A 22,656-nucleotide genomic window follows, 5' to 3' on the forward strand; every position below is an offset into this window, starting at 1 on the left:
AGGATTTGCTCTTATGGCTACCATGTTTATGTTTGATGTACGATTGTACTTCTGGTCAATGACGAACATCGGTTGATGATGGTAGCACTATTAAAGACAATGGTTCGATTCTCCCTTGTGGATGAAGATCATAGCTCGCGTTTGTGTTGGGAAAATGTAATCTGCCGGATATCAACTCAGCAGCCTGTGCCTCAGAGTTCTGAAAGTCCTGTTATCTGTAGGAAGGGACACCTCAGTTATTCAAATAGTTCCAGATGGAAATGCAAATGCAAATGAACACGGCAAATATCCTCTATTTCCTTCCCTTTGATGGAAACAAAGTCATTGATGGGTGTGCAATAAAAGAACATCTAATCTTTGACATTCACTGAATTTAGCATTCTTAGCTCCTCCAAAATCAAATAATTTCCTCCCAGCATCATTACTGACTTCACAGCTATCCATATAAATATAACAGCTACAGTAATGATACATTTCCAAATAAAGATTGTATGTAACTGCAAAGAAATTGGTTCTGTTCTATAAATAAATTCATTTTCTTAATGCTATTTTGAGGCCTTTAGATAATGATTCCTTCAAGATAGAAAATTTAGTGAAAATTAGCAAAAATATATACTGTATTGCAATATATTTACAGAATAAACATTTTGTAGTGAGTGCCTTTACTCTCAATTCCCAAAAACCCATTCCCCACAAAAAGGCATAAGTCAGGAATATGATGGAACACTGGTTCCCTTACTTGCAAGAGAGCAACTCCATTAGCGCCCAGAATTTCAGTACCATCAGCACAAAGCACTAATTCATCATCTTAAACACTGATTCCCTCTATTACCAGCTCACTGAGGCTGCAGAGTATACTATTTACAAAAAAAATCGCAGCAGCTCTTCGAGGGTTTCCCAAATCACAAGATTCACAACCATAGAAACACAATCATCTACAGGTGTCTGTACAAATCGAAAGTTGTTCTGACTTGTTATCTCTTCATCATTGCTGTGTCTAAGTCCTGGGAATCTCCTACCTGACCTCATAGCTTGTAGTATGCCATTGCTACTTCTTCAAGAGCAGTAAGGGATTATCAGTAAATGGTGGCCTTGCCAGGCTTATATGCAACCCATAATCAAGAAAAACCTGTAATATTCTGAAATCATGCAGTACTATCTTACTTAGAAACATATAAGGTCACATTCAGGACATCGATATCATTGGCCGATATCCTGACTAAACAGTTTCAATTCATCCTTTTGAAATTTGTAATCAATGTGTTGAGTTTTGAAATTCATAAATGTGAGATACTACACAAAGAAAAACTAAGGAGGTCATAAGTTACTTGGAAAATCAAATTTAAAAGTAGAAGAGCAAAGGACTCTTAGAGGGTTCTCTGAATGTTACTATAAAAACCTATTAGAACATGACATTAGCAAGCTAAATACTTAGGGGTTATTCCTCAATTGCATGAAAGCTCCTGATGTTGAAAGGAATGATTGCCTCACGACTTTGCAAAACTGTTCTATTCTATGACTATTAATTGCAAGCCTAAATGTTTGTCTTTATTTTTGTGATTACACAGCTGGTTGAGAAAGCAAAGCTTAAGGGAGAGACTGAGCTGTTGGCTAAACGGGAGAAACTCATAGTGGAATTGGAGAAGCTTGCCCGACGTTCAGAGGAGTTTGCACAATGCTCTGAACTTGACTTGATGCAACAGGTTACAGCAGCATTTTTTGTATTAGTGTTTGATTCACTATTGTTTGATCTAACAAATCAAGATTATTTTATTCAACTGTTTAATAGATGGTAAAATAAAATCTTACTTAACTTTGCAAATCCTTAAGTCGGACTTATTGTTTATTTTGTATGCACAATCTGGATATCAAATTGTTTTTACTGTTTATTGTCCTGGATTCCAAGTAGCTAAACTTCTTCTTTGAGCCCAACACCTTCCTGTATTGCTTGGTAGTTTGCAATGTTTTAATGCAGCTGTTGAGACCAATCTCAAACTGGAGAACAATTTTTGATCTTACCCACCTCATAAAAACATTTGGTGACAATTTTTCTATGAGAAGTGGTTTTCAATGGAAAAGTAAAGGATACAATCCGATAAGCAATCATAATAAAATTTATAGATGCAGTGGTTTTCACATTGGATACAAATCTGAATTCATCACCCCATGTGAGCCCTTAATCTGTGTATCTTTGTTAGTCTTTGTGTTTTATGTGGTTGTAGTTGAATGAGTGGATTGTTGTTTCATGGAAGGCTGCAGAACTTTAGTGGAGACTGCAGTTAGTTTGCAAACTACTTCAAGCAGTTCTGGGCAGGAAAACCTGAGTTTGGATTGTATCTTCTTTGCATGGTTAGAGGCAGTTTGAGGCTGAATGCAGTGCAGAGTGGCCGGGGTAGAAAACTGGATGCTGTCATTTTGGGTACAAGCAGCAAATCTGAGTCCATAGAGCCAGTGCCATTGTCCTAGAAGTCATAACAAGTTGTGGAAGGACACATTGTTAGACTGTTGTTAGATCTTTAAAGTTCTTTTCTAAACCGTATATAAAGTTGCACTGGAAGCTGCAAAAGAAGCTGCAATGTCAATGATATGATTCACAGTTGCTATATAAAGGAAGGACATCCAAGTTATTAAAAAATATTTTGCCTAGTTGTTACATTAACACTGACAGCAGAATTTCCATTGCTCCATACATTTTATTGTGCTTAGCCATTTTCATCAAAATGTTCTTCTGAGTTTCTGCAAAGTGACCTGTGTACAGACACATCTCATGAGTTGCTCTCTGCTTTATCTTTGTCCCTCTCTCTCATGGAACAAACTTATATCTGTAGTATCACATGTAGTTCATGAATCTCGTCTATCCTTTCTGATAAATACAGTGCTGAACTGAAATCCAAATGGTGTGGCTGTACCTTTATCATCATTCTCTTTGTGTTCCTCAACAAAGTCCAGTGTTAAGGCTGAAATGCACTGAGGAGAAAGTAAGAAGCACACTCTGACATCAGAAAGATGCTTACATCTTCTGTAAATCAAAAGAGTCGATAGGCTGAGGGGAATGTGAGAGGAGAGATGGAAGATTAGAAATAAACACAAGCCCCTTCAGTAGCTTCAGCTTGCAATTGCAGGCTTAAATACTTGTCTTTATTTTTGTGACTACATAGCTGGTTGAGAAAGCAAAGCTTAAAGGAGAGACTGAATGTTAACTAAGTGGGAGAAACTCAGTGGAATTGAAGAAGCTTGCCTGACATTCAGAGGAGTTTGCACAATTCTCTGAACTGCACAATGGTCAGCCCTGTCAATGATCACCCCAATAATATCCAGCATTTTCTGTTCTGTGGAGTGACAGGACCAAGGCATGTCCGCCTCCAATTGTCCGTCAACTAGACTGGCAAAAGACGAAGGAGATGTTGGCAAATGCCATGCAGTTTTCTTGGTTTGCCTTATTGTCATAAATGAAAATCTGGAATTGTGTAGATCCTGTATGATGCAACCTTACAATTTGATTGAGCGCTTTTTGTGAGCCATAAATTATAGACCCTGACTGATAGAGAATGTTGGTTTTCAGCTGAGGCGAATTAAGTACTGGCGATAGCAATTGGTGAGAAAAGGAATTCACTGATCTTGAGTATTTGTCTGAAATCACTGCATGTCTCCTTTGCTTTGGCTCAAAGTCAAAGTTAATTTATTATCAAATTATGTGCTTGTTACCCTGAGATTCATTTCTTGCAGTTATAATTAAAAAAACAATAAAATTTATCAAAAATAAACTAAGACTGACAAACAACCAATGTGCAAAAGAGGACTAATTGTGCAAATTAAAAAATACTAAGGTCAGGAGCTGTTGAGTACTTGAAATTGAGTTGTCTGTTTTGGCCTACATGACTCCATCTCCTATTATGTTTTTGACCATTTATACGGTTGGTCTCCTTGAGGCATTAGATCCTTCCCATTTCCTCATGCAGGACCTTATCTATAATCATAAGAAAATTGAACCTGCTTTCTTTCCCAGTTAGAGGGCCGCAAACCACAAAATCCATTTTATTCCTTTTTCAGTTTTCTTTTTATAAGCCATGGTAGTCAGCAAAGGGTCTGACCCACTGGTGTCCTGATGCTCCCCTCACAGAGGCTCAGTTTCTACATCTCAAGTCCTGCCCTGTACCGCTGATGGTCAGCACTATCCCGTCCACCTCCAGTCCAGTTCTGATTTGACTTCTGATTATGGATGACTCGTTTTCCCCAACTAAAGGTTCCTTCTCAGTACAACCTAAGGCGCTGAGCACTACTGAACAAAATGATCATTGATACACTGCACAATAAACACTTGCTGTTCCTTACAAGACCATGCTATAATTTCAATGCCTGCATGTTTTCATTCACCATGTGTTTAAAATACGTTGTTCTGCTTTCAGTATGTAAACGATGTACGGACTGTACAGAAGAGGTTACAAGATGCAGAGGAATTAATTGAATATATCAACAGTGAAGAAGTTCTGTATAAATGGGATCTAAGCACTTACCCACTGGCTGAAGTAATCAGAGTTAACACTGAGCCATTCCAGAAACTCTTTGGTTTTATTCTAAAATGGCAACGCAGTGAGAGGAAGTAAGTAGAGTGCATAGAAGTTAAGTTAATCCAAAGGATGATTGTGATGGTGTTTGTGTCTGGATTTGGTATTTTATAACATTGAGAAAATACATGTAAGTATAAGGCTCCCTTTTATCACCGAGCAATATTGTTTGTCTATGTCAAGATGACTAATAGCTGGCTGATCTGGCAAGGTTTTCAGATGAGCTATAAATTAGACGCTGCTGTATCTATTCTTCTTCTCTGCCTCTGGACTCGCTATGGAGCCGTGACATGCTGAGCTAAAGGGGATGGGGGAAATGGATTCAACTAATTTGGCAGGAGGATGGGAACTGGAGAAATGGGGCTGAGGATGGGGTAGTTGGTATACAAATAGATGCGGTATATAGTGAGGCTGTGAGGAAGGTCAGGCAAGACTGGGCAAGATTTCAGTCAGTGGATTGAGTTGAAGTATCCCATGAGGGCAAAATTGAAAAGGGCGATAAAAGCAGGACTAACAATGTTGTATTTGAATGTACACAGTATATACAATAAGATGGATAATCTTGTAACACAGTTAGAGAATGACAGGTGTGACACTGTGGGTGTCACTCAGTCATGGTTGAAAGAAGATCATAGTTGGGAGCTTAACATCCAAAGACATACTTCGTATAAAAAAGTACAGGCAGGTGGGTAGAGGATGTGGGTCGAGAGCAGATTTTAGAGCAACTTATATTTGAACCATTTAGGGGAAAGGCAATTCTGCATTGGATATTATTTAATGAACCAGATTTGATTAGGAAGCTTAAGGTAAAGGAACCCTTAGGAGACAATGTTCGCAATATGACTTGCGAGAGGAAGTTTTAGAGCAACATATGTTTGAAACTTTTAGGGAAAAATCAAATTCTGCATTGGCTGTTATGTAATGAACCAGATTTGATTAAGAAGCTTAAGGTAAAGGAACCCTTAGGAGACAATGATCAGAAAAGGACAGAATTTACCCTGTAGTTTGAGAGGGAGAACCTAAAGTCAGGTGTATCTGCATTACAGTGGAGTAAAGGGGAATACAGAGGCATGAGTGAAGAGATGACCAAAGTTGATTGGAAAGAGATATTAGCAGGGATAATGGCAGAATTGCAATGGCTGGAGTTTCTGGGAACAAGTTGGAAGGCAAAGGATTGATACATCCCAAAGAAGAAGAAGTATTCTAAGGGTAGGATGAGGCAACAGGGGCTGACAAAAGAAGTATTTTTTTAATGTCTTGCACTGTACTGCTGCCACAAAACAACAAACTTCATGACATGTAAGTGATGGTTAAGATGGTGCCTGCATACAACACTCCTTTGGTCGACATTTTCTGCAAAGATCATGAAACCATCTTTTTTATTTCTTTAATGTCTGTCACGTTTGTTTCTCATCTTGACTGTGGCTCCGGAACTGTTGGAGCTTGTGTTTTGCTTTGGCACTCTGCAGTCTCCAGGATGTAGTGGCTGAATGAGCGAACCTCGTAGCGAACAGCCTCTAGGATGGCGTATGGGCTGATGTTTGTCCTCATTTCGCCAATTAAAGCTTCCATTGTTCACCGATTAAAGCGATGAGGACAATTGAACCATGAAGGCGAGTGCAGAAGTTAGGAGATCATTTGGGTGTTCTAGTGTTCTAGTGTTCTGCCGTCTACGAGACGACTCCAGGAGGCAGTGTGCGTGAACTTCATAGCAGGCAGGTTGCAGGATGGAGCACTGGCCAAGGCTTGGCTCCATTTCACCGATTCAAGGTGCACGTAATAGAACAATATAATAATCATAGGGAACATTATATATAATATGGCAACACACATTAAAATTGCTGGTAAACGCAGCAGGCCAGGCAGCTTCTATTGGAAGAGTTTCAGTCGACGTTTCAGGCTGAGACCCTTTGTCAGGAAGGGTCTCGGCCTGAAACGTCGATTGAAACTCTTCCAATAGATGCTGCCTGGCCTGTTGAATTTACCAGCAACTTTGATGTGTGTCGCTTGAATTTCCAGCATCTGCAGAATTCCTGTTGTTATGTTTTTATATAATATGGCAAACTTGTTTTCTAGATTGGCCTTCATTTTCCAACCAATGAGGTAGCATGCTATCTTAGATCTAATATTAAGTAATGAGATAGGGTTAATCAAGCAAATTGTGGAGGGATGAAGCATTTGTGAGATACTACATTACAAAGTATAACTGTAAACAATGTCCAGCTTTTGAAGAACTAATACATAGTTTGCAAGTAGTATGTATCCGTTTAAGGCAAGAAATCCTAGCAGGATAAATGGCCTAGCTATTGTTGTCGGTGAAGTTAAAGGCAGTATAAGAATATAGAAAATGGTTCTCTGAAGTTGCCAAAAAGTACGGTAAGCCTGAGGAATGGGAAGATTTCAGAATTCAGAAAAGGAGGGCAAGGCATTAATGAGGAAAGAGAAAGTAAAATACAAGAATAAGTTACTGAAAAACCAAAAAAACTGATTGTATGTAGAAATGAAAAAAAAGCTAAAGTTAATGTGAAAGGAGAAATTATATTGAGAAATAAGGAAAAAGCAGTGATATTAAATAAATATTTTATTTACTGTTTCTTTTCATGGAAGAAGACACAGTAAACCTGCTAGAAATCGAAGCGGACTACAGACAGGCTCAGAATAAATGGGGTGCACAAAGAAATTAATATTAGTACGAAGACTGGAATTGGAGAAATTAATTTGACTAAATTAATTTGATTAATGATGATCTTTCAAGAATCGATAGATTCTGGCATTTTACCGGATGACTGGAATATTGCAAATGTTACTCTGCTATTTAAGAAGGGTGGGAGGCAGCAGAAAGGAAACTATAGACCTGCTGGCTTGACATCAGTGGTTGGGAAGTTGTTGGAATCGATTGTTGGGGATGAGATTATGGAGTACCTAGAGGCATATGACAAGATAGGCCAAAGCCAGCATGGTTTCCTGAAAGGAAAATCCTGCCTGACTAACCTACTGCAATTCTTTGAGGAAATTACAAGCAGGGTAGACAAAGGAGATGCAGTAGACATGGTGTACTTGGATTTTCAGAAGGCCTTTGACAAGGTGCCACACATGAGGCTGCTTAGCAAGATAAGAGCCCATGGAATTACAGGGAAGTTATTAGCGTGGGTGGAGCATTGGCTGATCGGCAGAAAACAGAGTGGGAATAAAGGGATCCTATTCTGGCTGGCTGTTGGTTACCAATGGAGTTCCACAGGGGCTGGTGTTGGGATTGTTGCTTTTTACGATGTATATCAATGATTTGGGCTACGGTATTAAAGGATTTGTGGCTAAATTTTCTGATGATACAAAGATAGATGGAGGAGTGGGTAGTGTTGAGGAAACAGAGAGACTGCAGAGAGACTTAGATAGTTTAGGGGAATGGGCAAAGAAGTGGCAAATGAAGTACAATGTTGGAAAGTGTATGGTCATGCACGTTGGTGGAAGAAATAAATGGGCAGACTATTATTTAGATGGGGAGAGAATTCAAAATGCAGAGATGCAAAGGGACTTGGGAGTCCTTGTGCAGAATACCCTAAAGATTAACCTCCAGATTGAGTTGGTGGTGAAGAAGGTGAGTACAATGTTGGCATTCATTTCGAGAGGTATAGAATATAAAAGCAGGGATGTTGAGGCTCTATAAGGCACTCGTAAGACTACACTTGGAGTATTGTGTGTAGTTTTGGTCTCCTTATTTTGGAAAGAATATACTGACATTGGAGAGGGTTCAGAGAAGATTCACAAGAATGATTCCAGGAATGAAAAGATTACCTTATGAGGAACATCTGGCAGCTCTTGGGCTGTATTCCCTGGAGTTCAGGAGGATGAGGGGGGATCTCATAGAAACATTCTGAATGTTAAAAGGCTTGAACAGATTAGATAATGGCAAAGTTATTTCCCTTGGTAGGGGATTCTAGGACAAGAGGGCATGACTTCAGGATTGAAGGACGTCCATTTAGAACTGAGATACGGAGAAATTACTTTAGTCAGAGGGTGGTAAATTTGTGGAATTTGTTGCCACAGGCAGCTGTGGAGGCCATCATTGGGTGTATTTAAGGCAGAGATAGATAGGTTCTTGATTAGCCAGGGTATCAAAGGGTATGGGGAGAAGGCAGGGGAGTGGGGATGATTGGAAGAATAGGATCAGCCCATGATTGAATGGCAGAGCAGACTTGATGGGCTGAATGGTCTACTTCTGCTCCTATAACTTATGGTCGTAAAAGGTCAAAAGTCCTGTGGAGACTGTGGAGAAAATGCTGGAATGTATTATTAAGAGAGTGGTAACAGGGCACCATAAAGGAGTAAGAATGAACAAAGTTAAATGTAGTTATGAAAGAGAGACCATATGTAACAAACCCAGTGGAACCTTTTGAGGTAGGACCTGGCAGAACAGACACAGACAGCTGATTTAACGTTAGTCTTGGGTAAAGTGCCACATGTGCTGTTAGTTTAAAAAAGAACTAGAAAGCACAGTATTAGGGATAATATACGGGAATGAATTGAAGATTAATTAATAGGCAAAAGTGTACTGGAAATAAGTTGATTATAAAGTTTTACTCTACTCGAGCTACTCATAATTCATATCAATGATTTAGATGAAGGAATCAGTGATATCCCTGTCGAAGGAATGATGTAATTGTGACATCTAAGGTTCAGATTAATGAGGAGAAATTAAATGGAGTGTGCCAGGAGGAGATTGCAATGAAAATTGTGTAAAGAGCTTTTTAGCTTAAATGCAGATTTGGCGTCTCAGAATAAGGGGTTGGCCCATTCAGGACAGAATTGAAATGAGTTTCTTCCCACACGGGGCAGTGAATCTTTGGAATTCTCAGCCTCAAGGCCACTGATAGAGATATTAGATTTTTAAATCTTTAAAGAATCAAGGAATATAGGGAAAGTATAGGAAAATGATGCTGAGCTAAAGATCATATTGAATGACGAAGGAGGAATGGAGGAATGGAGGACCAGATGGTCCAACCACGGTTGAACTGGGAGATCCATTCCCTACTGAAGTCTAGGACTGTGGCACTCAAATCAGATGGCCCAGACCAGCTGTCGATTGTGGCAGGCTCACGTGTTACAAAACACTGGCAGCATCACCAACAACAATACAGCACTTCCCAATGAGTTGAACACATTCTATGTGAGTTTTGAATGGATACCGTACATGCTGACAGTCTCAAATGCTGCTAAGCCCACAGTCAACATTGCAGATATAGATCAGCCTTCTGGAGAGTGAACCTCCAGAAAGCATCTGGCCCAGATGGTGTTCCTGGCCGAGTCCTTAAATCCTGTGTAGATCCCCTGGCAGTGATATTAGTGACATTTTATCTTCTCCTTTCTTCAATCTGTGGTTCCCACCTGCTTTAAGAAGATCATTATCATCCCAGTAGCCTAGAAAAACAAGTTAACATGCTTCAACTACTTTCACCCAGTGGCTCTGACGTCAGGATCATGAAGTGCTTTGAGAGGCTAATCTTGGCATGTGTTAACTCCAGCCTCCCGGACAACCTTGACTCATTGCAATTCAGCTACTGCTGAAGCAGGTCTACAGCAGACACCATCCCTTTGGCTCTACACTCATCTCTGGATCAAATGGACTGTAAAAAACCCTATGTAGACTATTGTTTATTGATGACAGTTCCTCATTTAATACTATAATTCTAAGCAAACTCATCACCAAACTCCTAAATCTGAAGCTTAGCACTCCCTGTGCAGCTGGATCCTTGACTTCCTGATCAACAGATCACAATCAGTAGGAATAGGCAGCAACACCTCCACTACGATTATTCTCAATACTGATGACCCACCAGGTAGTACCCTCAGCCATCTACTCTACTCCCTGTACACTTTTGACTGTGTGGCCAGATTCTGCTCTTAATCCATCTACAAGTTTGCTGATGACAACCACTGTTGTGAGCTGTATCTCAAGTATCAATGAGTCAGAATTCAGGAAGGAGATGGACAGCTTAGTGGCATGGTATCATGACAACAACCTTTCCCTCAATGTAAGCAAACCAAAACAGCTGGTCACTGTGTTTAGGAAGAGTGTGCTGCATGTATGCCTGCCCATATCAATGGTGTTGAGGTTGAGGGGATTAACAGCTTCAAGTTCCTATGTATGAAAATTGCCAATAGCCACTTCTGGTCTAACCGTGTAGATACCACAGCCAAGAAAGCTCACTAAAGTCTCTACCTCCTCAGGAGACTAAATAAATCTGGCATTTCCCCTTTGACCCTCACCGGATTTTATCAATATACCGTGCAAAGCATCTTATCCACATGCATCATGGCTTGGTATGGCAACAGCTCTACATGTGACCGCAAGAAACTGCAGAGAGTTGTGGACACAGCTCGGCACATTACAGACTCCTCTCCATGGACTGTCTAAGTTTCTTGCTGCCCCAGTAAAGAAGCAAGCATCATCAAAGGTAGCACCCACCCTGGACATACTCTCTTCTCCCCTCACCCACTGGGCAGAAGATTCAACAGCCTGAAAACACATCAGCAGGCTCGAGGACAGCTGTTACCAGACGATTTCAATGGGTCCCTTGTGCAAGAAGATGATCTCTTGATCTCACAATATGCCTTGTTACGATATTATGGATTGTTATGTACCTGATTGCCAACCCACATTGCATTTTCTCTGTAGCTGTTACACTTTATTCTGGATTCTGCTAATCTTTCACCTTATTTCTACCTCAATGCACTGGGTAATCTATATGAACAACATGCAAGACAAACTTCTCACTGTACCTCAATAAACCAATTCCAAACCTGCTTCTGTTTCTTCTGTTCTATGTTTTAATGCCCCTGTGATGTTCTTTTGTTTGCACCTTGTTCATAATGGTTTATGAAGGAAGTCCTTGTTCTAACAAATCAAATCTGGTTTGACTATTTTTCACAACTATGCTTCCAGACTGAATATGGGAATTTAATTTTATTTGACACAATAACCCCAGGTGAAGGGAGGGGATTCTGTTGCTCTTACAATAGAACTATTGAGGTACGAAGACATTTAATTAATTATCCTGTCTTTTGCATGGTAACTTTTGAATTCATTACAAAAATAGTAATTGAAGAAACCCATCTGGTGAAATAATGGACTCATCATTATCAATCTGTTTTACTGTGTTCATGTGTGGTATAGGGAAGTATTGATTTATCCTCACCTATAGCACTAAACAGTATTCCACTGGATTTATGTTCCTGTTTCTTTTTAAGGTGGATGGATGGCTCGTTTCTGAATCTGAATGGAGAAAGCATGGAGGCAGAAATTGATGAATTCTTTCGTGAGATTTACAAAATGCTAAAGTTCTTCCAGCAGAAGGAAAAGAAAGCTGAACTTGAGAAAAAGAAGGCAGCCCCTCGAAGGCGACTTGTTACCGAGGAAGAAGAGGCGGAAGAAAAGAAAGAGAATGCAACTATTGCAATGTGTGATTTAGTCATGACTCAAATAAAAGACTTTAAGGTAGAAGGAATAATGAATGTGATTAACAATAGCATTCTGGTTCTTGATGTATTTAATCCATTATCCCGTGCCAAATTGGACAGCGTAGTAAAGTTATGATAATCATGCACTAAGTTTTATCGACTGTGCGCTGGCCCAATTTCATTTCCCCAGTCAGAAGTCCGATTTGTCATCCCTTTTCTTCCAGTCATTTGTCTTTTTTTGTCACTGGCGGATCCTATCAGCCCAAGGATTAACAAGAGAGAAGCATTGATACTTCTTATGGTAGCCCATCCAAGCAAAAAAGAGAATTTTGAGGCTGAACTTCAGTGTATTTTTGATACTGTTTAATATTTCTTTCTACTTCAGACAACTTATGATAAAAAAACATATTCCATAAAAAGTAGATTGGAGTCTTGGGACTTAGTGGAAATTCTAGCCCAGATGTTCTGGAGTGGATTGGGGAAAATGCAAATTCATATATCAGACCCAGAGTCCCATTCCATCTGGTTCTTGTTGCTTAGAATCAATTAAATGATTCCAAACTGAATGTAGTAGCAGCTTTTGATTAAAGAGAAAAGGCCTATTCAGGTATTTTGTTTTTAAAAAAATCAAATAATTTATGTATCTTTTGGCACCAGTCTGCAGATTTTGTCATGGTTGTCCACACCACTGTCTTCAAATGATTATTCAACTTTGTTCAGTTGTGTGCTCTCACATTTGCCTTGTTCCGTTTATTCATATACATCATAATCAGAGGATCAGCGATGGTTTATCTGTCTATTCCTTTACTGTACCCAAGGATCACTCTTGCCGACTCTAATTTGTCTCCTGTGTGTCACCACTTGATAACACCACCCAAAAATATATCCAGCTCTACTTCATTGTCACTGAACGTTGCATAAGCAGCCTGACAGTTGGAAGATGTCAGAAGCATTGTCCATTACCAGGCTATTTGTGTAATGTTCAGTAAGATCAAAGTCATGTTTATTGTTATATGATTGAGTACACAGTCTGTGCTTAGGTGCAATGAAAAAATACTTAGCATCATATAAGCAGCAAGAAAAACATAAATAATACACAATTTTACAAGAAGAACAAAAACAGAATAAGAACAAGAAGAAACACAATTAGATAAAAAATGTCTACGTATTCAATATGAAGTGATCAGTGATCATAATGTGCTAAACTGCAGTGATTAGAGTTTTGCTGGTTGGTTCAAGAACTGAATGTTTGAAGGGTAATAGCTATTCTTGAACCTGATAATGTGGGACTTCAGGCTTCTGCAGTCCTGCCTGATGGTAGTTGCAAAATGCTGACATGGTCCCGGTGTTGGGTATCTTTGACCGTGCCTTCATGAGGCAACAGCTCCTGTAGATACTGTCATTTGTAGAGAAGGATGTGCCTGTGATCTATTGGGCAGAGTCTGCTATTCTCTGAAGCTTCTGGCATTCCTGTGCCTTTGCATTGCCTTCCCAGACCATTGTGCAGCCATTCCGGATACCTTCAACAGTACATCTGTAGAAATTTGTTAGATTGTTTGATGACAAGCCAAACCTCCTTAACCTTTTAAGAAAGGGAAGACTCTGGTGCGCCTTCCTTATGCTGACATCTATGTGCTGGGCCCAGAGCAGTTCACTTGATATGTTAGTTCTCAAGCATTTAAAGCTGGTGACTCCCTCCACCGCCAACATAGGACCTGTGCATATACATCCTCCTTCTCCTTTCTGAGGTCAGCAATCAGTTCTTTGGTTTTGCTGAGGTTGAGAAAAGATTGTTGTGGCACAACTCAACCAATTGTCCAATGTCTCTCCACGAAGCTAACTGATTGTTGCCTATGATTCATCCAGCCACGGTGGTGGTGTTGCCGAATTTGAAGATGGCACTGGAGCTGCATTTGGCCACATGGCCATGTGTATGGAGTATAGAGCAGGGTCTAAGCATGAAGCCTTAATTGCACTGAATAAATTGAAAAATTCGATAAATCCTCCAGCTGAGCCTTGGGAAAACTGGTAAACGTCTTAGTCAATAAAAGTGTTGATGCTGGAAACCTGGAAGATATACAAATTACTTTCATTTCACTATTTCTGGTCCTGAACTTAGTTTCAGTTCCTTAACCATAACTTTATCACACTCAGAGCTAACTGTATGAAATTGAACTCCATATCTTGCACCAGGGTAAGCAAGATGTCGGTTTTAAAATTCTTCTTGTTTCCGATTTGTATGTGGACTTGCCTCTCCCTATATCTTCTTCATACCTGCAATATTCAATTTCCAATTTTTTCAGCTTTCCTGTTTTTAATCAATCTACTGTTGGGAGCTGGAATGTGAGGGGATCCATCTTTCGATAAGATGCCTTTTAAAGCCGATAACTTAGCCCTAATCATTTTCTTCCATGGCTTGACTAATTAATTTTGAGAAACCTTTTGATTATTTAAAACTCACACAGTATATTTCTATTGATGCCCTGCTGATTTGTTGCCTTTGGAAGAGCCATTTAAAATATCACATACAGAATAAGAGTGATCACTCAACAATCCTCCCCAGTTTTTTCAAGTAAGTTAATCATATTCAACCAATGAACGAAAAACAATTATAGAAAGCTGCTTCAAGTGTTTATATTCAATCACCTCCAATGTCCTAGAGAATGGCCAGTAAATTCAAAGTTACAAAGGCCAGAAGATTTCAAATATGGATCCCTACTAACGCTAAAATGTGATTGGCATCATCCAAGAAAAGATGTATGTCCATAATTGACTATCAGGTCAAGAAACAAGAAACAAAATGAAGACAGATTTCTTACTCTGAATTCCAATCTGGTACTTACTGCCTGAGAGAGGACCATAACCGAGAATTGATTTGAAAAGAGCATTGAAAATCTTTATATCATAGACTACTGATACTTGAAGTCCAGCACAATGGGCTGAATTATCAAACACTGTGAGGATTCATGTCGTCTTTGGAACCAAATATTAAGATTCAACAATTTCAGAAAAACAGGTGAAAATAACTAAAAATAATATGAGCTTTGACCACAGGTATTTGTTTTTTAAAATGAAGAGAAAATCAAAATAGTAAGAAAGACCAAGATATAAAAGTAAAAGTTGATAGACCTATACTGTAATAAAATCTATTGACCTGAGTAGCATTTTCACTGACCTAGTGTTGAGAATGATACCATTAAGAAAGTCTTTGACTACAAGTACCTCGGGTCAAGAATGATGAGTTCAGAGAAGGATATAAAGATTCGGAAGGCGCTGGCGTGGAGGGCTATGAATGACATGAAGGAAATCTGGAAGTCGAACCTGACCAGAGGGCTTAAAAAGAGGATTTTCATAGCAGTCATAGAGTCCATTCTCATGTACGGGTGTGAGACGTGGACACTCACCAAGACGATGCGAAAGTCTCTAGATGGTTGCTATACACGAATGCTCCGGATGGCTCTTGACGTGAGTTGGCAACAGCACATGACGAACGTTGAGCTCTATAACAACCTACCGATGCTCTCCACTAAAATCGAGGCAAGAAGACTGCAACCAGCAGGGCACTGTCTACGCCATCCTGAGCTACCTGCCAGCCTAGTCATCATATGGGAGCCCAAGCACGGGAAGATGAAGCATGGGCGCCCTCCCATGACTATGGTCAACACACTCCTAGAAGACAGTGGCGCGGCTAATGTAGATGAACTGAACGCACTGATGAGGGAGAGGGAGAAGTGGAGAGTCCGTCATCGTGCCCGATGCCGGCCCCCTAGGCCTGAGTCGACGTAGTAGTAGTAGTAGTATTGCTGTAAAATTACATTGCGATTTTCAAATTTGGTATTTGATTTTACACACATGAAAAGGTAGAAATTAAATGAACTAGTTTGCTTCTACAGTTTTGTATCCATCTTGAATGTGTGACAGTTGATTTGTTTTGATTTGTTTTACCTTTCAGGAGGTTATCCCCATTGTATCTATACTGTGCAATCCGGGTATGAGGCCTCGACACTGGGCGCAGATGTCTGACATTGTGGGCTATGATTTGACCCCAGATTCTGGCACAACTTTGAGGAAAATGCTAAAATTGAATCTCAATCCATACTTAGAAAGATTTGAAGAAACTAGTGCTGCTGCCAGCAAGGTAAATGTTTAAATTATTTATAAATATTTAAAATATACACTGTATATAGAAAGTAGAAGTTTTTTCAATCAACACAGACAAAAATTGCTGGTGAATGCAGCAGGCCAGGCAGCATCTATAGGAGGAGGTACAGTCGACATTTCGGGCCGAGACCCTTCGTTAGGACTAACTGAAAGAAGAGATAGTAACAGATTCGAAAGGGGGAGGGGGAGATCCGAAATGATAGGAGAAGACCGGAGGGGGAGGGATGGAGCTAAGAGCTGGAAAGTTGATTACGTGGAATTAAAATGTGTGGCCACTGGGAGATTCCGCTTTCTCTCGCGGACAGAGCGTAGGTGTTCAGCGAAATGGTCTCCCAGCCTGTGTCGGGCAATGTCTAGCAATGAAGAAGGTGAATTTATTTTCTTTAGAGCAGAAAAGGTTAATGGACGATTTAATGGAAAAATGTGAGTTTCAATAGAATAAATTAGATCAAAACACCTCACCACCATATAGAAGCAACAGTATGTTATACAGCCCCTCATGCCAACAAGGTCATGGATGAATTTGGCCACAACTCTACTTTTCTGCCTGATCCTCATAAAGCTTAACTTTCCTGTGGTCCTTAAAGAATTCCTGAGGATAAATCTATCTTCACTTCAGTCTTAACTGGTGACCACTTAACCCTTGTTTCTATGTTCCTCCAATAGGGGAAATGGCTTCATAGTACCTACCATTCTGAGCTGGTTGTATTGAGACACATTGGATCCATCAGCATCTTATGTGTCTCAATACAACTGGGTTCTCAGGTTTTTCTTACTGTAAAGGGTATGGGCCCAAACAACATGCTTCTTCCTTTTAAATAAATCCCTCAGTGTAGGAAGCAATCTAATGAACGTACACAAACAAGAAAAAATCTGCCGATGCTGGAAGTCCAACCAATACACACAAAATGCTGAGGAACTCATCAGCTCAGGCAGCATCTATGGAAAAGAGTACAGTCGACGTTTCGGGCTGAGACCCTTCAGCAGGACTGGATAAAAAAAGATGAGGAGTAGATTTAAAAGGTGGGGTGGGGGGAGGGGAGAGAGAATCACAAGGTGATAGGTGAAACTGGGAGGGGGAGGGATGAAGTAAAGAGCTGGGAAGTTGATTGGTGAACGATGTACAGGGCTGTAGAAGGGGGAGTCTGATAGGAGAGGACAGAAGGCCACAGAAAAGAGAAAAGGGGGGAGGAGCACCAGAGGGAGGCGATGGGCAGGCAAGGAGATAAAGTAAGAGAGGGAAGAGGGGATTGGGAATGGTAAAGGTAAACGGGGGGGCATTACCAGTAGTTTGAGAAGTCGATGTTCCTGCCATCAGGTTGGAGGCTACCCAGATGGAATATAAGGTGTTGTTCCTCCAACCTGAGTGTGGCTTCATTGTGATGATAGAGGAGACCATGGATTGACTTATCGGAATGGGAAGTGGAATTAAAATGATTTAATTATTTTGAGATAAATACATACTAGCTGTGTCATTTTTGGTTTTTCATTAGGAATTCTCATTAGAGAAGGCCATGCACACCATGGATGAAGCTTGGGAGTCAATTAGCTTTAATACGACTTTATATCGTGATACTGGTGTCTCAATCTTGTCAGCTGTAGATGAGATTCAAGCTATTCTTGATGATCAAATTGTCAAGACCCAGACAATGAGAGGGTCACCATTCAGTAAACCGTTTGAAGAGAAAATCAAGGTAAATACAGTTGAAAACCATTGTAAATACATGTCAACTAAAGGTAAAAGTTAGAAAAACATATTAGGAAGTAAGTAATTAAAACACAAAAAAAAGCAGAGCTGGAAATCCAAAATGGAAGCAATGCTGGAAATATTCAGCAGGCTGGGTAATGTCTTTGGAGATAATATTTCAGATTGAAAACTGAAGTTTTTAATGTCACAGAAGAGGGGCAAGCGTGATAACGTGTAGAGTATAAGATTATATAATGGAACTGTTGGCAACGCTAGCTGAGAAAGGTGGTGAAGACATGTTAAACACAACCGATTGGTCTGGAAGAGGTGCAACTAGAGAGAGGTGAACATACACAATCGTTGTCAACTTATCTGGGCCCCAAGGTTGTCCAAACAAAGATGAGGAAGTTTAGCATCATCTTCTTTGGAAGCTGGCTTATTTCCTGAATAGAGAAGTTCTAGAATCTGTGCAGAATTTTAGGAATTTGGGTATTTAAACATGTAACTCATTTCCAAAACAAAACTAAGTCAATAAGTCCAATATAATAATTGTTATTTTCTCTGCAGAAGATTGTGCTAAATGATCATGTAACAGAGGTCAAGGTCATATTTAGCCATGAATGGTGATGGACAATTAAGTAATAAATAGCATCAGGGGCTCAATAAGTATCTCTCAAGCTCAAGGATGCCAAAGTACAGCATGCACATCTGAAAAACAGAGCTGTAATGTTCTTTCAAGACAAAGGAGTATTTATGGAGTCATCTTCTCCTATTACTCACTTTAATCTTCAGATCATGTGCTGGGTTTCCTCCTTCTGAGACAACCAGCATCAGAGCTATCAGACAGTAGTCAATTCGAATTACTGCACCTGGCATCAGGAAATGGACCACTGGTTCTGTTGTGTTTCTTTGTGTCTACTGTGAATGCCAGCAAGAAAATCAATCTCAGTGTCGTATATGGTGGCATATATGTACTTTGATAATACATTTACTTTGAAATTTGAAGTACAAAAGTACAGAACTTTAGATGTGACCCAGAAGTGGCTCATCTTAACACCAAGAAGTAATTTGGTTCTATGTGAGACCAAGGAACACTTGTCACTGAGGAATATGGAAAATATTTCACTGGCTGGAGTGAGAGCCAGCCCTAAGTTTGTCAAGGCCAGTTACCCCAGCCTCAAGACATTGCTCCATTAATTCTTCAGAGCTGTGTTCTAGATAAAATTAACCTCAGCTGCTTCATCATAAAAGTTGAAATGGTTTACTAATGATTGGGCAGTGTCTATTTCCATCATTAATTCCTCAAATAAAATCTGTAATGTTAAAAATTAAATGGCTTGAATAGGATTTGGATATTTATTCAAAAGAGTAATGGTTAGAACAATAGTGTATGTTTACCCTAAGCTTGAACTAGATTGGTTAGAAAACAATGAAATCAGAATGATTAGAATTGTAAGTTGGAATTTAAAAAAAAAATTCAGTCTGAATGAATCAAGATGGTCCAAATAGCTTTGATGGAATTGTGTTTAATGAGATTGTTTGAGATATTTGAAACTGACATTGAATTTTACCAGCACAGTGAGATACCAACAAACTCTGGACTATATTGAATGAGCACTTTTTCCCTAGGCATGTAGAAATACACTCTGGATTATGTTTCAAGGTTTCAAAGGTACATTTAATGTCAGAGAAATGTATACAATATACATCCTGAAATTCTTTTTCTTTGCAACCATCCACAAAAACAGGAGTGCCCCAAAGAGTGAATGACAGTTTAAATGTTAGAATCCTAAAGCCCCCCCTTCCCAGCTCCCCCCTCCCATGCATAAGCAACAGCAAAGCAACAATCCCCCTTCCCCCACCAGCAAAGAATAATTGATGCCCACCCCCACTGAGCACTCAAGTGTGCAGCATAGCATCAATAAAAACACAGATTTGCAGTACCCCAAAAACTACTTGTTCACCCGGTAGTTCAATACACCACAGTGCCTCTCTCCCTCTCTCTCCCTCTCTCCCCCCCTCTCCCCCCTCCCCCCTTTCTCCCCCTCTCTCCCCCCTCTCCCCCTCCCCCTAATAAGGGAAAAAGAGGTATCCCTGTTTCACAGCGAAAGGGGAGACATAACAAACCACTCGCTGATTTACGATGTTAAAAGTCTGTTGCTTCGCTTTTTCCAAGCTCTGTGCCCAAAGAGCTCGAGTCTCTGGGCACACAGCCAGCAGCCAGCTTGCTGTTTTTGATCTTCTGTCCCCAATGACACACCAATTTCCTGCGGAGGCACTGACCTTAAGTCCGCCCACCTCCAGAGCCACGAGATCCCGGAACCCTGAAGGTACGCCAGTCTTCTAGGCCGCGTCCTTAGTATATTGAATAGCAGCCAATCGTGAGACCCTGAGAGCAGGTCCCATTCCCACAAAGAACCAAAGTCAGCGTGTAAGTTCAGGTCAGGGTCTTCAAAAGAACCCTGAAAGGGAAAAATAGAGATACTAAAGATAGAAATAGAGCCGTTTCTGAAGATGCAAGCAAAGGAGTAACTGTTAGGCACCATCGTCCTCCTAAGCTATGTTGTGGTGATGTCAATCCTAAAATATAAAAGCATAAAAGTTCAAAACGATCTTATAACATTAACAATCTTCTTAATAGCATTATAAATAATATTGTTAGTCTGCATTTTGAATCATTTGTACCTTAATAGTCATGTGATACATTTTTTCAGTAAGTTTGATGTGGTAAAGTGAAAGGTGGACAATTGTCATGTTAAGCTGTAATGATATAAAGGCTAATATCTGAAATGTGTACGTCAGCTTTTGAACTGCAGAGATAATAAACTAATATTGCCAATGAGAATATTTTCTTCCTTGATAGTTTGTGTAATAAGTTTGTCTTAATTTAAGTAATTAGATCATAATTATCATATTTCTCTCTAAGGATGCAGAACAAAATATTTTAAATCATTATTTCAACCTGTTTCCTGTTTTGCATGAACGCTTAAGAATTGGGAGGAGCGTCTGATTAACACTCAAGAAACTATTGATGAATGGTTAAAAGTTCAGGCTCAATGGCTATATCTAGATCCCATATTTTCCTCTGAGGATATTATGCAACAAATGCCAGAAGAGGGACGACTCTTTCAGACTGTGGACAGGAACTGGAAGGATATCATGAGGCACTGTGTTAAAAATCCTAAGGTATTTTACAGATGTAATGCAATACATCGATACTGATCGAGCACGTCAAATAACTAATATTCCTGGTACAGACATTTTGTTTACTCTATTCATCATCATAGGTTCTGGCAGCGACGGCTATGACAGGACTGCTGGGCAAACTGCAGGATTGTAACCGTTTATTGGAAACAATCATGAAAGGATTAAATGCCTACCTGGAGAAGAAGCGTCTCTTCTTTCCTCGGTACGTTATAAATAATGAAATAATCAATCTATTAGGAACTATACAGATAACAATGAATGCACAAGCTACATTGACTTAACAAATCAATGCCAGTTTACAAAGTAATCCACAATTTATTTTTCCTATAATCTATTCTCAATAAATCTGCCAACTGTTGTCAGATTCTACTACTCAGCTACATTTCAGGGGCAATTTACAAGTGACCTATCAGCCAGCATGTCTTTGGCACGTGGTGGAAACCCAGAGGAAGCTGATGCAGGAAAAATGTGCAAGCTCCACAAAGACACCACCAGAGGTCAGGATGGAACCTACCTTAGGTTGCTGGTGCTGTGAGGCCGCAGCCATAGTAGCTGAACAGTCTGGCTGTCCTTCATGCAGGGTGAAGGGCAGGTTTATAAGATAGATGCCTGATGTAATCGAGGAGAGCTTAAGCAGACAAAACTATTAATATTATTTAACACGGGTAGGAGGGAAAGCTGAATGGACTCTTCTGTGAGAAGAGGTTGGTCTTGTGAATACCAATCTTTGGAATAGTATAAACATGAATAGGAGAGGAAATAGAGAAAAGTGGGAGACTAGGATTGCAGCATTTGGCAATGTAAAGGACTGAAGCAGCCAAATGGAATGTCTCAATTGTTATGTTAAAGCAGACTTTGCAGGAGAGGAATTTCTAAATTCGTTTGTCTTTTTAGTTTGCTCTTCTCCTTTGAGACCTCTCTTAACAATCCATTTTCTCAACAATTCTTTCATCTTCAACTCCAGCTCCTTTCCTTAACAGCTTGGTGTCACTTTCTCTCTGCGTGTAAAGTGCCTTGGGACTTTTCTTGTATATAGAAGTACAATATGAAAGTAACATTTTTAAGACTGTAATATTCTAACATAATATTTTTAATGCTTCTAGGTTTTTCTTTCTCTCTAATGATGAGATGCTCGAAATCCTTTCAGAAACCAAAGATCCATTGAGGGTTCAACCCCATCTCAAGAAGTGTTTTGAGGGTATTAACAGGCTGGAGTTTCTTCCTAACCTGGATATCAATGCTATGTTCAGTAGTGAAGGCGAAAGGGTTGAACTTATTGAAAGGATTTCAACTTCTGAAGCTCGAGGTGCTGTTGAAAAATGGCTGGTTCAAGTGGAAGATGTCATGCTAAGAAGTGTTCATGATGTCATTGACCAATCACGACAGGTATATCTAATTTTTCCTCATATGCTGTTGAGTTTTATATATAGAATCAGAGTATTTAGCAAATATAAAACAGTCAATTAATTATTTTTTCCTCAAGGTATTTCCAAAGGTGATTGCTTTATAACTTGCTCTGGTTTTTACTTCTGCTTTTCTCCTTTTCAACAACTCTGATTTAGTTTTTACAAGGTGTGCATA

The 22,656-nt window shown here is 39.7% G+C and overlaps 1 protein-coding gene across 1 annotated transcript in view; it reads left to right on the forward strand.

Moving 5' to 3' along the window:
- The window catches only part of dnah12 (dynein, axonemal, heavy chain 12), a 175,417-nt gene that overhangs the window by 51,177 nt on the left and 101,584 nt on the right, over positions 1 to 22,656 (forward strand). Inside the window, exons 15-22 of the mRNA XM_063068407.1 lie at positions 1,569 to 1,703; positions 4,407 to 4,600; positions 11,811 to 12,057; positions 15,973 to 16,158; positions 17,675 to 17,875; positions 20,860 to 21,054; positions 21,156 to 21,277; positions 22,179 to 22,461. Coding sequence (XP_062924477.1) covers positions 1,569 to 1,703; positions 4,407 to 4,600; positions 11,811 to 12,057; positions 15,973 to 16,158; positions 17,675 to 17,875; positions 20,860 to 21,054; positions 21,156 to 21,277; positions 22,179 to 22,461 — 1,563 coding nt within the window. The remainder of the gene's footprint in view (positions 1 to 1,568; positions 1,704 to 4,406; positions 4,601 to 11,810; positions 12,058 to 15,972; positions 16,159 to 17,674; positions 17,876 to 20,859; positions 21,055 to 21,155; positions 21,278 to 22,178; positions 22,462 to 22,656) is intronic.

This window comes from Mobula hypostoma, chromosome 15 (genome assembly GCF_963921235.1).
Source record: "Mobula hypostoma chromosome 15, sMobHyp1.1, whole genome shotgun sequence".
NCBI lineage: Eukaryota > Metazoa > Chordata > Chondrichthyes > Myliobatiformes > Myliobatidae > Mobula > Mobula hypostoma.